The sequence below is a fragment of the Euprymna scolopes genome, chromosome 17 (assembly GCF_053919585.1).
Source record: "Euprymna scolopes isolate OS-2025 chromosome 17, ASM5391958v1, whole genome shotgun sequence".
Taxonomy (NCBI): Eukaryota; Metazoa; Mollusca; class Cephalopoda; order Sepiida; family Sepiolidae; genus Euprymna; species Euprymna scolopes.
Genome location: NC_136498.1, coordinates 120,206,039 through 120,222,077, shown reverse-complemented (window position 1 = coordinate 120,222,077; position 16,039 = coordinate 120,206,039). Strand labels below are relative to the sequence as shown.

The 16,039-nt window shown below is 33.0% G+C and overlaps 1 protein-coding gene across 1 annotated transcript in view; it reads right to left on the bottom strand.

Moving 5' to 3' along the window:
- Positions 1-630: 630 nt before the first annotated feature.
- LOC145296936 (choline transporter-like protein 1) overlaps positions 631-16,039 on the bottom strand; it is a 183,478-nt gene continuing 168,069 nt past the window's right edge. The window contains 5 exon segments of the mRNA XM_080143140.1: positions 631-1,738; positions 5,500-5,595; positions 6,328-6,420; positions 8,625-8,753; positions 15,316-15,353. Of these exon segments, the coding sequence (XP_079999266.1) occupies positions 1,649-1,738; positions 5,500-5,595; positions 6,328-6,420; positions 8,625-8,753; positions 15,316-15,353 (446 nt within the window). The 3' untranslated portion in view covers positions 631-1,648.

Sequence of the window (16,039 nt, the reverse complement as noted above, 5' to 3'; positions counted from 1 at the left end):
CATATAGTTACATACACACTCATGTGTGTGCGTGTGTATATATATATATATATATATATATATATATTAGATGGTTACGTGTACCCAGGCACTTTAAAATGTTAATACTGTTTTCAAAATTTACATTGTAAAATTTTTAGCTGTGTAGCTCTTATATACAGTGCTTCCAGCATTTTCAGTCTTTATGTTTGGATGTTTTCAACTGATTTTTCTAAATTGGGAATGTGGGCAGCCATGTTATTTTAGGTGTTGGCAAATCAAGTTTGTATCTGAAAGGTCTAGGGTTAATCGTCTGGACAATGTGTTGGTCGTGTGTCCAATGTAGCTTTTGGTGTTTCTATTGTTGGAGATGCATTCTCCCATGGGACATTTGAATTAGTTTCGTCGACTGATTTTGTTGTCTGGAAAAAATTACAAAAATAGATCATTAAGCAAAAACACTGCTATTTAACAATATTTGTTTTGGAAAAAAAAAAAAAAAAAAAAGAAAAAAGATATTAGACAACTAGATTGTTTGGAAATAGTGCTGAACAACATCTTTTTTCAAGATTTCTTCAATGTGAATAACATTTGTAATTGTTAGAATTGTGAATGATTTATGTTTAAGTGAGAGAATAGATTTGTGAAAAAAAAAAAAAAAAAAATTGATTAAATATAAAATTGCGTTTTAAATTTTTAATAAAAATATATTAAAAAAGAATTTTTTTTTTTTTTTTTTTAGCGTTTGAAAATTTTACTAATCCAATTGTAAAGTTTGTTGTTTTTAAAGTATTTTTCTTATACCTTTGAAAAATTAGGATTTGTTTTTCTAAATGTTATCATTGCTTTTAATATTCAATTTCTTTATCACCTTTAATTGGACTGATGTAATTAATTATCATTAATTGTATATTTATTACACTGCATTATTATTAATCCTTTATTATGATTAGCTGAAAACTTGAAAATTATTACTGATCAAATATTTTTATAACTTTTTTTTTTTTTTTTTTATATTCCTTAATTTTTTAGATGAGAATTATTAATTATTTGGATTTTTTGAACCACTGAATATCATCTTGAGTTTTTTTTTCACAACGTTTCTCCGATGTTCATACTAGAATCATTTGCAAGCACATGACATAATGGATAAAGTACTTGGTACTTATAAATTACACTCCTCTGGAGGTTGAAGGTCAATCCTCAGTGAGGGTGACTCTCAAAATACAATTACAAATTACTTAGGACTTTTACCCAGTCATAGCTGATGAAACAAGAGCATGTTACACCCATGGATTAAAAAGTTCCATTTGAAATTCTGTGCTGATTCCAGAGTTCAACAAGATATACTTGAAGCTCACAAGTTCAATCGACTAAAATGTTGTGAAAATAACACTTAAGATTAAAACAGTAGTTTGAATAATCCAAATAAATTTTTTTTTTATTTTGCTTTTAAAATATTCCCCCGCTATTATTATTTCTTAACTTTTGAAGCTAATTTTTTTTTTTTCACTGATTAAGTATATTATTATTTTTTCTGATTTTTAAGAGACAACCTGTGGATCAGTTTTCTTCATTCAAAGTTGAATCGTTAAATTTTGGGGTTTTGATATTGTTGTGTGCAGCTTTCATCTCCAGCAAACAGACAAAATGGCCGCTCTGTGTTGAATCACTGCATGGAAGAAGTGGCTTCATCTGCACTTCGTTTCTCCTTTTTTTTGAGGCTGTTTAATTTCTTTGTGCTGTTGTCCACGTATTCCTGAAATGAGAAAAGAACATTATTGAAAAAAAAAAAAAAAAAAAAAAAAAAATTAGATTCTCATTTGTTGCATGTTGGCTAAAGATGACAAATGACTTGAAATTTGCAGTAGCGATAAAGTGTTCATTTTTTTTTTTTTATGCATGTAACATTTAAAATAGGTATGAAAAAAAGAAGCAGAAAGTGTCAGTATTTGGTTTGGCTGTTTTGTTTTATGGCATATCAACCGTTTTCAGATTATTTAATGCCAAATCCAGTTATTTTGGAAACAGTTTTATGCTTCAAGTTCTTTATATCTTCAAATATTTATTTGCAGAGTTTGGTTTGGTTGTTTTGTGGCATATCAACCCTTTTCGGGTTATTTAATGTCAAATCCAGCTATTTTGGAAATAGGATTCATGTTGCATCCAAGTTTTTTGTATCTTTAATCACTAGTTTGTAGTGTTTGGTTTGGTTGTTATATAGTAGATTTTATCGTTTTTGTTCCCAGTCCTGCAGAACATGAGTTTTGCAATTGGAGAGGGAAAAGGGTTACAGTATTAATGTTTGGTACATTTTATGTTAGGAAACCAGTCAGGAAGTGGGAGAGACAGAAAGGGGAAATGGGAACAAGGAAAAAAGGGAGGGAAAAAGGTGGGTTGTTGTTTTTGGTTAACATAGGCGTCACCACTTATCAAAGCCGAGAGACTACTCAAGGATAAAGGTTAAAGAGTGTACAGGAGTCAAAAGGACAATATAGTAATCGATAGTAATGGAAGTTTGGTAGTTTGTGGCATATCAACCCTATTCGGGTTATTTAATGCCGAATCCAGTTATTTTGGCAACAATTTTTATTCTTCAAGTTCTTTGAATTTTCAAATATTTATTTGTAGAGTTTGGATTGGTTGTTTTACAGCATATCAACCCTTTTTGGGTTATTTAAGAGGGAAGAGGGTTACAGTATTAATGTTTGGTACATTTTAAGTTAGGAAACCAGCCAGGAAGTGGGGGAGATAGAAAGGAAAATGGGACAAAGGAAAAAAGGGCATCAGCAGGTAGATATCTACTGGATACGTGTCTAATTATTTGAATAAACATAAATATTGGATGTTGACAAATTGTGCCCCTTTATCTTTATTTTCTGACGTGCGTATTTGTTGATACAGTGTGAGTCACGGGAAACGGATGCTTTTAAAGAAAAGCAATTTAAAAACAATAACTAAAAACGAAATTAAACGTAAAAGATAAACAAGCAACAACTAAACTGTATCTTAAGCAGAATTAAAGACTACCTTCCTCACTCGCTATCCTTTACTCAAGGGAAGCAAGAAGTGTTCTAAAAACATCCGTTTCCCGTGACTCGCACTGTATAATGATAGTACAATGCAAACAATTTTTTTTTTTTTACGGCATATCAACCCTTTTCAATTTATTTAATGCTGAATGCAGTTATTTTGGAAATAGTATTCATGTTGCGTTCAGTTATTTTGTAGGTTTTTATTCTTCAAACTTTTTGTGTCTTCAATCGCTAGTTTTAGTGTTTGGTTTGGTTTGGTCTGGTTGTTTTGTAGTGGATTTTATTGTTTTTATTCCCTGTCCTGCAGAACATGAATGAGTTTTGCAATAGGGGGGGGAAAGGGTTACAGTATTAATGTTTGGTACATTTTAAGTTAGGAAACCAGTCAGGAAGTGGGAGATAGAAAAGGAAAATGGAAAGAAAATAGGGGGAAAAGGTGTTTTTGTTTTTGGTTTTGCAGAACGTAATTAAGTTTTGCAAAAGGAAGTAGAAAAACCAAAAGCACCAATCTTAGGTGCATTTCGTCTCAGGTAGCTAATATCTTCAGACAGCCTGATCTGGTAACACCATTTTTGTGTGGGAGAGAGATAAATAACTTTTCAAACTACACCTAGCCTTGCGTCTAACCTCCTGGTAATGGTTGGTTGGTTGTTTTTGTTTTATGGCATATCAACCCTTTTCGGGTTATTTAATGCCAAATCCAAAGATTTAAGAAAAATTTTTTTAATAGAATATATTTGTTGTTTTCACATCGGTTTCTATTTAACCCATAGTTGGGACCCTAACAGGTACTACCACTCAGAGTCAGAGTGGACCTGGGAGCAATGGTAATTAAAGGGTGGCTCCACACTCCTCAAAGCCCACAAGCTGGGGCCTCACCACTGGATATAGTTTAAGGTCATATCCAGGACCTCGTTTCAGGAAGCCAAAATCTTCAGACAGCCTGATATGGTAGCACCAGGGAGATGGAGGACAACTCAGGTGTGAAGAAAATATATTTGGGAAGTAATGGTGTGTGTTATCATTTGATCTCTTTACGTTTATACGTGTACAAGTTTACAAGCAATCATTTTTTTTGTTTCTTTAAGGCAGTTATTTCTTTTGTTGCCAAAGGTAATTAATCATTTTTTACAACCCTTCAGATGAATTTAGCTTTCCATGAGACCCCCCCCCCCCAAAAAAAAAATAAAACAACTTTGCATCTATAATTATAGAGTTCTTCCATCGTTAACAAGTTTTAGACATCTTTGTCATTGGTAACGTCAACAAGAAATTTCCATCTTGTTTTATTTTTTTTTAATTGGGTTGCTTTTACTCGTTAGAAAGTTTTCAATTAGCAATGGTGATAATTCAATTTTATTATTTTTGGTATCTTCTGATAGAATATCGGGTAGCACCAGGTAGATGTAAAGGAATGTTCCAAATAAAGAAAAACGGTGAACGCCACATGTTTATCCAACTTATAATTATAGAAAGTGTAAATTTGGTTTTTGAATGACAAAATGCAAGAGTCGCTCCAAAAGTAAAGCCTCTTATTTTTTTATTTTTTTTTTAATTAAAAAAGTTGAAGAGCTAGGAAGACGGGAGTGGTACCATTAAAATGAATGACATTTTTTGTGCTCTAGAATTTGAAAGGGTGAGATTCTGCTGATTATTGGGTTGGTCGGGAGTATTTATGTTGAGCGAGCGCAAGTGCAGAAAGTTCGTTGGAACACATTCCAAGGAAGTTCATATAAAACAGGCAGTGTTGCGGTGATGGGACAGGGACTGGACCTTGGTAGACAGTGCAAGACCAATTAGATTATAGACTTGTTTTTGGACTTTTTCTAAGAGGAAAGACAAGTGGTTGATGCATCAGTCCAGATTCGGCAACATTACTCTATGCATGGACGAAGGGTAGCTTTGTAAAGATGGTGGCAGTTGTAAAAGATTTCTAGCCTGATACAGAGAGCCCACCTTCTTAGTAGCAGACTTGAGAGCATCTTATGTATGAGAGTCATTCCAAAAGTAAAGCCTGCTATACTTTTTTTTCAACTGAAAAAAATTAAAGAGCTACGATGACGGGAGTGGTACCATTAAAATGAATGATATTGTATGTTCCAGAATTTATTTTTCTACAGTCACTGCCTTTCTCAATGCACTTTTGCCAGAAATTCATCTGCTTCTGATGCACGTCCATGACAGGGGGTTTCTAAGAGTCTCACACTATCAATATCTGCAACAGAGAGATCGAAGTTCAGGTCATGAATGCACAAGTCCAGCAACAATGCAATTTGCAATCCCCTCTGATCTATTCAGGTGGAATAAAAAATAGGAGACATTACTTTTGGAACATCCTTCGTGGAATATCTTTATTTGATTTGTATGGACAGCTGAAAGAAAAAGATGAAAGAATGCGAGAAATAAAATTTCAGCCTTCAGAAAGATCTCTTGTAATGATGATTCCTTCTCTTCCCTTGCTTTTAATCTCACAATGACCCCTTACCATGAGAGAAGAATTCATATAATATGGTTTTTCCGCGGATCCATCATTCATTTCGACATCTTCACAGAAAGACAGCAGCAACGCATCGATTACAGTCTGAAATAAAAATTCAAATTGTTTAAAAAAAAAAAAAAAAAAATTAAAAAAAGACAATTTGAAATTGTTTATAAAAAAGGACATAAAAAAATTCAAAATATTTTTCCCCTCGATTCTGATTCATTTAAACTTCCTAAAAATTATTTATTTTTTTATTTATTTTTTTTATTTTTTCAGTAATGGTGGAGGTCGGATTATCACAAAAACCCATGAAATATGTGCAAATATTTTTGGAAAGATAAAAATACACTTGTAGGGGTGATCTTTATATTTTAGTTATACTCGTAGTTTAAAATCAATAAATATTTATAATTTTTTCATCATTGGTACAAGACATGGAAAATTAAATTTAAATAAAGGCAAACAAATAAAAATGAATCCTTTTTGATATCAGAAAATAGGCACAATTTTTTTCAGATTCCGATACTCCCAAAACGCTAATTTATTTATTTTATTCCCGATTCTGATTAAGGATCCCATCACTAACGGCAATAAAATATTGTATGCATTTAATAAGTAAGACGCTTTATCAAAATCTCCAATACCAACTATTACTACGATATTATTCCATTGATTATTGTACACAAAATAACCCTTATCCCTGAGTGGCTTACGAGCCTTGATAAGTGGTGATCCCCATGTAAAAAAATTAAGAGTCAATGTGAAACTGACAAAGTTATTTTTTTAAAGGAAGAAATAAAAACAAAAAAAAAGATTGACTAATCTACCAACCTCATACTGTGACATAAAACAACTGGCCAACAAATAGGAAAACACACAAGTCAATAACACTGGGACGGCATAGTAATGGAGATCTGAACGACCCTACAAAAAGAAAAAAAAAGAATTAATATTAAGTATATATAAATAGCTTCAGCCACTCTGATGAGTCGTAGACAATGAAACAGGTGTCAGAGGTTAATTATATTTTAAAAACAATACATATGCCGCTCCCCATTTGGGGGTACCAAATTGCTAAAAGGCAAAATTATTCCCAACTCTCATTTAGGTAAAAATGCACTTTTGTATAAATAATTGAATTTGTTTTAAAAAAAAAAAAAAAAAAAAAAAAAATTTTTTAATCATATATATATATATCTATAATATAAAGCTGAATGTCTATGTGTGTGTGTGTGTGTGTGTGTGTGTGTGTGTGTGTGTGTGTGTGTGTGTGTGTGTGTGTGTCTGGTCACGAATAGGCTCCTATATGGTTGACTATTTTAAAAAACTGATTACATATAATGATAGATGTACCAAGACACAGGAATGGGTATGTTTGATCTGGCAGAACAGTGGTTCATTAAAATTGTGGGGGTTTGCGTTCGTGCCTGGTCCACAAAGTATGGAAATAAAAAATTTTTGAATTAAAATAAACGTTCAAATGTTTTTGATATAGATGTACATAAAACATACTTATCAAAGTATTCTTAACTTAAATAGGGATGGTATAATAAAATTTTGGGATCTGCATTCGCACCTGGCCTCCATAGAATGGAAATAGGCACAAAAAACTTTAATAAAGACTTTTCATATCTATCTGCGTAAGTATACTTTGATAATTATGTTTCAGTTTGAAGAAATATGGTATAATAAAATTATGGGGTGTTCGTTCGCACCTGACCTCCATAGAATGGAAATATGTCACAAAGTTTAACAAGGTTTTTTAATATAGATCCACAGAATATTGTGATAAGCGTTTCAGTGTGAACAAGTATGGTATAATAAATTATGGGGTTTATCTATTTTATTTTCATTATATTTTGCTTTGGTTTTGATACCCCCAAATTCGAAGCTGTCTCTTTACAACCCTTCCTTTTCATAACCTATCATACTTTAATAAATGATTTTCTGTAGGCTGTTTTTGAAACCAGTCAACGACGGCTAATATATGAGTAATCTTGGTGTAATACTGAGATAGATGGAGAAATACAGACATCAGAAAGATGCTTAATATTAATAGATCCATCAACAACGATGTTTAAAATAAAAATAACATATTTTGGACATGTTTATTTTTTTTATTTATTTATTTATTTATTTTTTTTTTTAATACATTTTCACCTCAAAGAAGGCACATTGCCACTTTGTTGTAGGGGGCTACTATCAGGTACAAGCATCAGGGGTACTGTGTAGGGAGTTGGGCAGCAAGATATCGGTTCATGTTACACTCGAACTTCTGCATGTCAGTACAGTTGGGGAAGCAGAGACCTGGAAGGGAATTCCAAAGTCTAGTTGTTCTGAGGAAAAAAGTAATGGAGTAGAAGGCTCTCTTACATCTAGGGATCTCTACTGAAGGGGTGGGATTTAGCTGCTTGTCGGGTTTGTCGGGGGTATTTACGTCAAGGGGGCACAAGTGCTTGCAGTTCGTCAGAGCATTCGCTGTTAAAGTACTTGTAGAACAGGCAGAGGGATACAACATTTCGTCGATGAGATAGAGGCTGAAGTTTAGATGACAGTTCAGGACCTATTAGGTTGGCGACTCTTAAACCTTGTCTAGGAGCGAGAGACTAGTGGCAGATGCACCAGCCCAAATATGACAGCAATACTCCATACATGGGCGAATGGTGGCCTTACAGAGGTATAGGATACTTTTGGGTGTTAGCAGCTTTCTAGCACGGTAGAGAGAACCTACCTTCTTTTACTGGCTATGAGATTGCAGCTATGTAAAGAAATCATTTCAAGAAAGATGAAAAGGTTGACAACCAAAGAGAATGGTTGTAACGTCGCTATTGATGTCATTCTTGACAATTGAAAGATTGTCCCAAGACCTTGATCAGTGGCGATATTTTGTTTTCAAGCATGTGGTAAAGCTCTCTGGCATATTATGTACATAAGTAATTTATCTATACAAATAAATGATAATAAAATGTACCTTTTGAAACAATCATATTAGCATTTATTATAGCTCTATTGGATAGGATATTAAGCCCTGAAAAAAAAAAAAAAAAAAAGCCCTGCTGTCTTAATTCATATTGTTTTATTATGTGTGTGGATGGAGGGAAGAGTATGAAATATGAAAACAAACTTACCTTCAACCACACAACGGCAATTGCTCCTGTGGCGGTCATGATTCCAACTTTGGCCAAGAAGAGAAGGAAGTCACCAACACTATTTATTGCAGCCACTCTCAAGGCATTGTTAATTAAAATATTGAAAGCCTGTAGGAAAAAAGAAATTAAAATATCTGTTATTATTATTATTATTAATATTATTATTATTATTATTATTAATTGATTATTATTAATTGTATTTAGATGTAGATCACTCATTTTTCAGATTATCATTGCAACAGTTTTTTTTTGTTTTGTTTTTTTACATGGTAGTCACCACTTATCAAGGCCCGGGGCCACTCGGGGATAAGGGTTACTGCGTGTACAGTAATCAATGGGATAATGTAGTAATTGTTAGTATTGGAGATTTGATAAAGTGTCTTATTTAAGGGGGCGGTTTATCAGGAACTTGTTTATTTTGGACTTGTAGACATCCAAGTTGTAGTCAGGTGGGAAACGGGCAAACGGCAGAGAGTTTCACAGGCGTGCACTTCTAAGAAAGAAGCTTTGTTCATGGAATCTACGTTTTGATTTAGGCACAGATAAAGAGTGGGGAAAATTATTGACGGTGGTTTCAGCTAGACGGGTGTTTTTCGTGAAAAATTGGTGGTGGTGGGGCAGATATTGAAGCTCAGACGAGCACCTGCCATGGAAATAACGATAAAACAAAGACAAGCTCGCAATGTCTCTTCTGTGGGAGAGAGGTTACAGGGAAGAGAAAAGGGCATCCCATTAACCCATAACGTAAATAAATAAACACAAATCGCTTCTTTTGCAGATTTTGACCTGCGCACTGAAATATTAATGTTATTATTTCGAAATTATTATTTAACATGGGAAGAGTGGGGTTTAAAATAACTTAAACGTAATACAGAAATGAACGATGTAAAAAAAAAAAAAAAAAAAAAAAAAAAAAAAAAGCAGCAGCAGATATCAAAATTTGAATTTATAATAAATATTATGGTATCTGTTCAGTGCACATTTACCTATAAGTATGGCCAACCACTTATAATTCAGTAACTGTAAATTTTGTTTTTCAAAAATAATCAATTATAATAAACTCTTAGAAATAAATCTATATTCTTTTTAATTTTAATATACTTTCATAGAAATGTTTGTTATGTCACAAAAAAAAAACAAAAAAAAACTATTTTCTTTATGTCACAAGTGTCACGCTCATACATGAATTCCATAGCTAATATAACATACTGACCCAACGGGTCACGGGTAGTCTAGTATTTATTAATTATAAAACTGCTGATAAAACTTAAATGTATAGATCAACCTCCAAGTATATGTTTTGCATTTGCGAAAATATATGCACATTACATGGATGTTTAAGGTTATCCGAAAATTAAAAATATATATAGAAATATATATAATCGGTAATCGTCCCATCACTAATATACATACATCAACCTACATACATGTCTATTTCCACATATTCACATACATACAAGAACATATTCATAAACATATGCATAAAACTTGATATACACACATAAAAACCAGTTGACCTCAATTAGGTACACATGGTTTATTCCACTGGTTAACTATTATCACTTAGTGACTACACACGGCATATTTTTATTTGTACATTTTTTTTTTTTTTTAAGAATTTCTTATAATACCCAATTCATTAATGGCGGGAAAATTAAGCATTCCAAGGAAGATGCTACATATTATTAGGTACTGGTGGTAATGGAGGGCATTGCTATTTTGGGGCAGTTTTTTTTTTTTTTTTTTTTTTTTTTTTTTTTTTTTTTTTTTTACATAGGCATCACCACTTATCAAGGCCAAGAGGCCACTCGAGGATAAGGATTAAAGAGTGTACAATAGGAATTGGACAATATAGCAATCGTTAATAATGGAAATTCGGTAAATTTAACTTATATGGAACGGTTCATCAAAAACTTGTTTACGTTAGACTTGAAGACAATCAGATTGTAGTCAGCTGGAAAGCAGGAAAACGGAAGACAATTCATTTACAGGTATTGGCATTCACAACTGTCAGTCAAGTGCGGCCAATAATGGCCATGACCAGTGTTATATTTTGTTCCAAGCCTGAATCATTTTTTTTTTTTTTTTTTGTATTGAAATAAGCAATAAAAGCATCTCATCTCCATTGTCTTTCAGGATTCTTCAGCACCGAATTGTCTCCAGTTCTCTCTATCTCGCATGACAGTTTACAGGTCCCAAACACTTCACAATCCTGTAGTAGGTTGTCAATGTAGGTCATTCTTTTTCTACCACGGTTTGGGTGTCCATCTGTTGGTATCCAGAGAACTAACTTGCTGGCTTCCTCCTCACCGTGTCTCATGCAGTGACCGGCTACTCTCATCCTTCTCTGCTGTACTTTCAGTGATACTGGCCGTTTGTTGAAGCCATATTTAGTTCTCGATAGGCGTTTTTTTTTGTTTGTTTTTCAACGTTTCAAAAGATATTCCCTTAATCTGATAAACATATTTGAACAGTCAATCAAATTGACCGGAACCTAATAATGGATTCTGAAGGGAGCAGTGCATATTTATGTAGGATAGCCGTAATGAGCGAATGTGTTTTTGTTCAGAATTGTCAACTGTTAATTTTATGTAGATTTTCTTTTTTACTTTCTTAAATAGTGATTATATTTCCATTCTTTTATGAATTAATAGTTAACAATGATTTGATCGAATAAGTGATTTTCAATGAAGATTTGAAATGCCAAGATGTTGAAGCAATTTGAATATGCATGACTGCAATAAACGTTCTGTGGGTAAATCATTCAAACACAGTGTTGAATATATGGTTACGTGTTAGTTTTACTTATTTAGAACAGCTTTAAAGCTTCACCGTTCACTCATTTTGCGACTAAATTTCAAACAATTTTGGCAGTTCATAGGTAACCTTCTCAGCTATATTTTGAAACAAAAATTTTCAATTTTTGTTCAGTAAAACAAGTTATAAAACTTGACTACCCGTGACCCATTGGGTCAGTATGTTATATTAGCTATGAAATTAATGTATGAGCGTGACACTTGTAACGTAAAGAAAATAGTTTTTGTGGCATAACAGAAATATTGCTATGAAAGTATATTAAAATGAAAAAATATAGATTCTATGAGTCGTTCTGTTTATAATTGTTTATTTTTGAAAAAGAAACTTACAGCCATTGAATTATAAGTGGTTTGCCATACTTATAGGTAAATGTGCACTGAACAGATACCATAATACTTAAATTCAAATTTTGATATATCTTAATTTAAACGTGAAAAAAAACCCCAAAAAAACAATTAGGATGCTGAAAATGTACACAGTAAAACAATGTTTTATTGTCGCATTGATTATTTGTAACGCAAATTAAAAAAAAAACATTTTCGGGATTATTTATGTTGGTAGTGTAGAAGAAAATGTATGTTTTTTAAGATAGGTGTATTAAAAAATGGAGCGTAAATTTAAAAAAAAATGAAGGCGGTGGGTAAATCGCCGTTGTAAAAAACTCATGGTTGTCAACGGGCCAAAGATTTATTTGTAAGAAAATTGCATTAAAATAACTTAAACGTAATACGGAAATGAACAATGTAAAAAAAAAAAAAAAAAAAAAAAAAAAAATGCAGAAAGTATTAACAATTGGTTATTTGGATAATTTAAATACGAAAAAAAAAAAAAAAACAATTGGGACACTGAAAACGTACACAGTAAAACAATACATTTTATTGTTGCATTGGTTATTTGTTTAAGTATGCATGCGCAACCGGAAGACATAAACCGGATGTTGGTTACAACACCCATTACAAGATCATTTGAGTTTTATAATTATATAGATTACCATGTTAAAAAATTCTCAGAATGTGTAAGGAACATAGCGACAGTTTTTTTGTTTTTTTTTTGATTGGTTGCTATAGTAACCAACAGCCAAATCTGTTATACTATCTCAAATCGGCAGTGGAGATGATGATGTGACAAGATATAAAAAAAAAAAGCTGTCGTGAATAATTCACAGGTAACAAGTGAAACAGAAAATATTATTTCAAAGCAAAGCCTGGAAAAATCATGGATTACATAGAAAAATGCAAGCATTAAAAGTAATATGGTTAAGATTTAAACATGAAAAAGTAAAATGACTAGTTAAAACTGGAAAAAGAAAAAGGCAAGATATTCTAGTGAAAATATAAATTTATAACTTAAAATTTACATATAATAAAGAATTGATTATATAATGTTAATTGAATTAAAAAAAAAAAAAATTCTTAATGCTGCAATATTTTAAGTTATAAATTTATATATTTTTTTTTACTAGAAAATTTTGTCTTTCTTTTCCAGTTTTAACAACTAATCCTTTTACTTTTCTAAGTTTAATCTTAACCATATTACTTTTCATGCTCACATTTTTCTATGTAATCCAGGATTTTTCCAGGCTTTCTAAAGTTTAATTTTAATTGTATTACTTTTCATGCTCGCATTTTTCTATGTAATAATAAATTGTTAACTATTCTGTACTTTCATCTAACAATTTTTGTGGTTAAAATCATCACATTGCTGTCCAAACTCAAATTTGCCCATCTGAAAAATAGGCTTTTCATTCAAACCGATATCATCCCATTTGCATATAAGGTAACAAGAAATCTTGTTACTTCATGAGACTTGCTAGTATATCATTAAATTCAGCGTCCATTTTTTTTTTTTTTTTTTTTAATTTTTTGTTGCCTGTGACTAGACCCTTCATGCGGCACGAAATCAGTTTTGCATTAATTTTTTTGCATCAATTTATAATTATTGTTATTTGCTTACAAGTACAACCAAGCATGTTTTTACATGTTCAAATCTTTAACTTCAGGTGACTATATAGATATATCAAGACATTTAGACATAACTGTAGCATGGTACTCCTTAAATAATTTGAAGACTATAAGATGTGAGCTGAATAATTGCAATGGGGATGTGGAAGCTATGGCTAGCAGGAAGTATTATGGCAAGTATTCCGATTGTCAATCCCATATAATTTGTTGAAAAGCTGGAATAAAAAAAAAATGTACCAGAAGATCTGGGTAAAGCAATGTTTATTTTGGTGAGAGAGATAGGCATCATGGTAGTGATGAAGAAAGCATTGAATGCGGATCTTTGCTACTCCTCATGTAAAAGTTCCAAAGATCAACTACTCATTGCCATAGGTCAAGAGAGAATCACCTTATGAAAGTTAAACTCCTCAACATAGCGAAACACCCAGTCAAGCTGCCAGGACCAATCAGAAAAAGAACAGAACAGGTTCACAGTCTAGGCCAAATGTAGTCTTGCAAGTTATGAAAACAAAGTTCTATAAATCTGTGCATGGAGGGGAGGCATTGGCCCCAAATGCTTCGGTCCTGGATATGACCTTAAACTATATCCGATGGTGAGGCCCCAGCTTGCGGGCTTTGGGGAGTGTGGAGCCACCCTTTAATTGCCATTGCTCCAAGGTTCACTCTGACCCGAGTGGTAGTATCTGTTAGGGTCCCAACTCTGGGTTAAATAGAAACCGACTTGAAAAAACAAATACTCTATTAAAAAATTTTCTTCAAAATAACTGGATTCGGCATTAAATAACCTGAAAAGGGTTGATATGCCATAAAACAAAAACAACCAATGAACTCAAATGCTTCAGAGTTTCCCTTCTCCTTCCAATGGACATTATAGAAGGAGGTGGGGGGGACATCTATAATATAAATCTCATCTGTCTGTTTAAATGTATCTATGTATGTATGTTTGTATGCCTACCTAAAACTTTCGATAGAGGCGACAGATTTTCACGAGATCTGTATTGTTTTGAAGTTCGACCCTTCGGATGATAAATATAAGAAAATTGGCTAAAATCATTAATTGCTTCATCCTCAATTGGGCACTTTTCTACAAGGAGGGAGTCGCTTTTTTGCCGATATTTTTTAATGTTGTCCCCTCTTTTCAATTGACTAGCCTTAATTTAAACCTTTGCCACTTCCAGTTTGGCGATGGACGCCATGGCAAAGATGCCACATTTTTTTTTTCACATTCTTTTCCTCCTTAGCAGTACGGGTTCAAGCCTGCCTGCCTACAACCACTTTTTTTTTTTGCACTCGCAATTTTCCATTTTAAAAACATTTTTTTGGGGGGGGCTCAACCAACACCCTTACACACACCTCCACTTTCTTTTTCGCTTTCACGTCACGGGTTTTTTTTTTTGCTCAACACACACCTACAAACACCTGGGCAACGCCGGGCACCCAGGCTAGCATAACCATAAAACAGGTTAAAAAATTCTGTACAGAGAAATGTCAAAAGTAATAAACACCTGAATCTTGTTTTTATTTTCTGGTTTTAATATGTGGACTGCTACACCAAGTTGACACATATGGGCAACTGCCACAACACCTATGCTTGCAACCAATGAAGCACGACAAGTAGAACTGCTAATAAAGAAAGCGGCAGACAATAGACATGCTTTGATATCAACGGCTGACGTCACAACATGATGCATGCACTGTTCAGTTTTTTACAATGGCAAAAAGATTCCCCGCAGCTGGTAATGCCACATAATGGTTCTTTTGGGCCATTTACTTTGAAATACTACGTATGAAGTGATGTGATGATTCACCCACCTCACGTGCATTCAAATTTTTCTCAAAAAAAAATAAATAAATAAAAAATAAAAAATAAATAAATAAATTAAAATGCTTACCCTTCGAGCCGAAGGACAAAAATTTGTACCTTTGATGGCTGAAAGAAAAAGAAAAAAGATATTGGTAAAATTTTGTGATCACTTTTCGGGTTTCTGTATATGCATGTGTTTCTCAGATCTACGTGACGTACATGTTATTTTTTTTGATCCCCTGAGTAAATGAGGGTGAACCTGTAAATTCACCCTTGTCGGTTCGTCTGTTCACTTTTCTCAATAACTACACCTTGGAATTTTTTTAAATTTTGCACAAACATTAAACATGATAGGAGTAAAAAAGTAATAGAACGGATTTTCCGAGAAAATTCCGGTTGCTCCCTTAGGGGTGCCTTTCGGTTAAAATGGCTAAAATTGACACTTTTGCGCCCAATAAAAAAATAAAAAAAAAAATTGATGCCTTGGATTTTTATAAAACTTTCTGAAAAGTTGTAACTGATTTCTATATAATTTTGTTTGTCTATGCATCGCGATAACTCTTGGGTGTGCCCCAGGGATTCTTTTAGGGCTAATAAAAACACTCCATTTTTGGAACTATCTTACCATATTTGTCCAAAATTTTCTGTGTACGTCTATTTAGCAGCTTTGCATGGTGCTGAACTCAAATTTAAATATGTTAAGGCCTTGGGGACTTTTGGGTTTAATGGGAGGGGTGGGGGGAGATGGACTTGGTCATTTCTTTTTTTGCATGATACAGAACTCAAATTTATATATGCTAAGGCCTAAAATT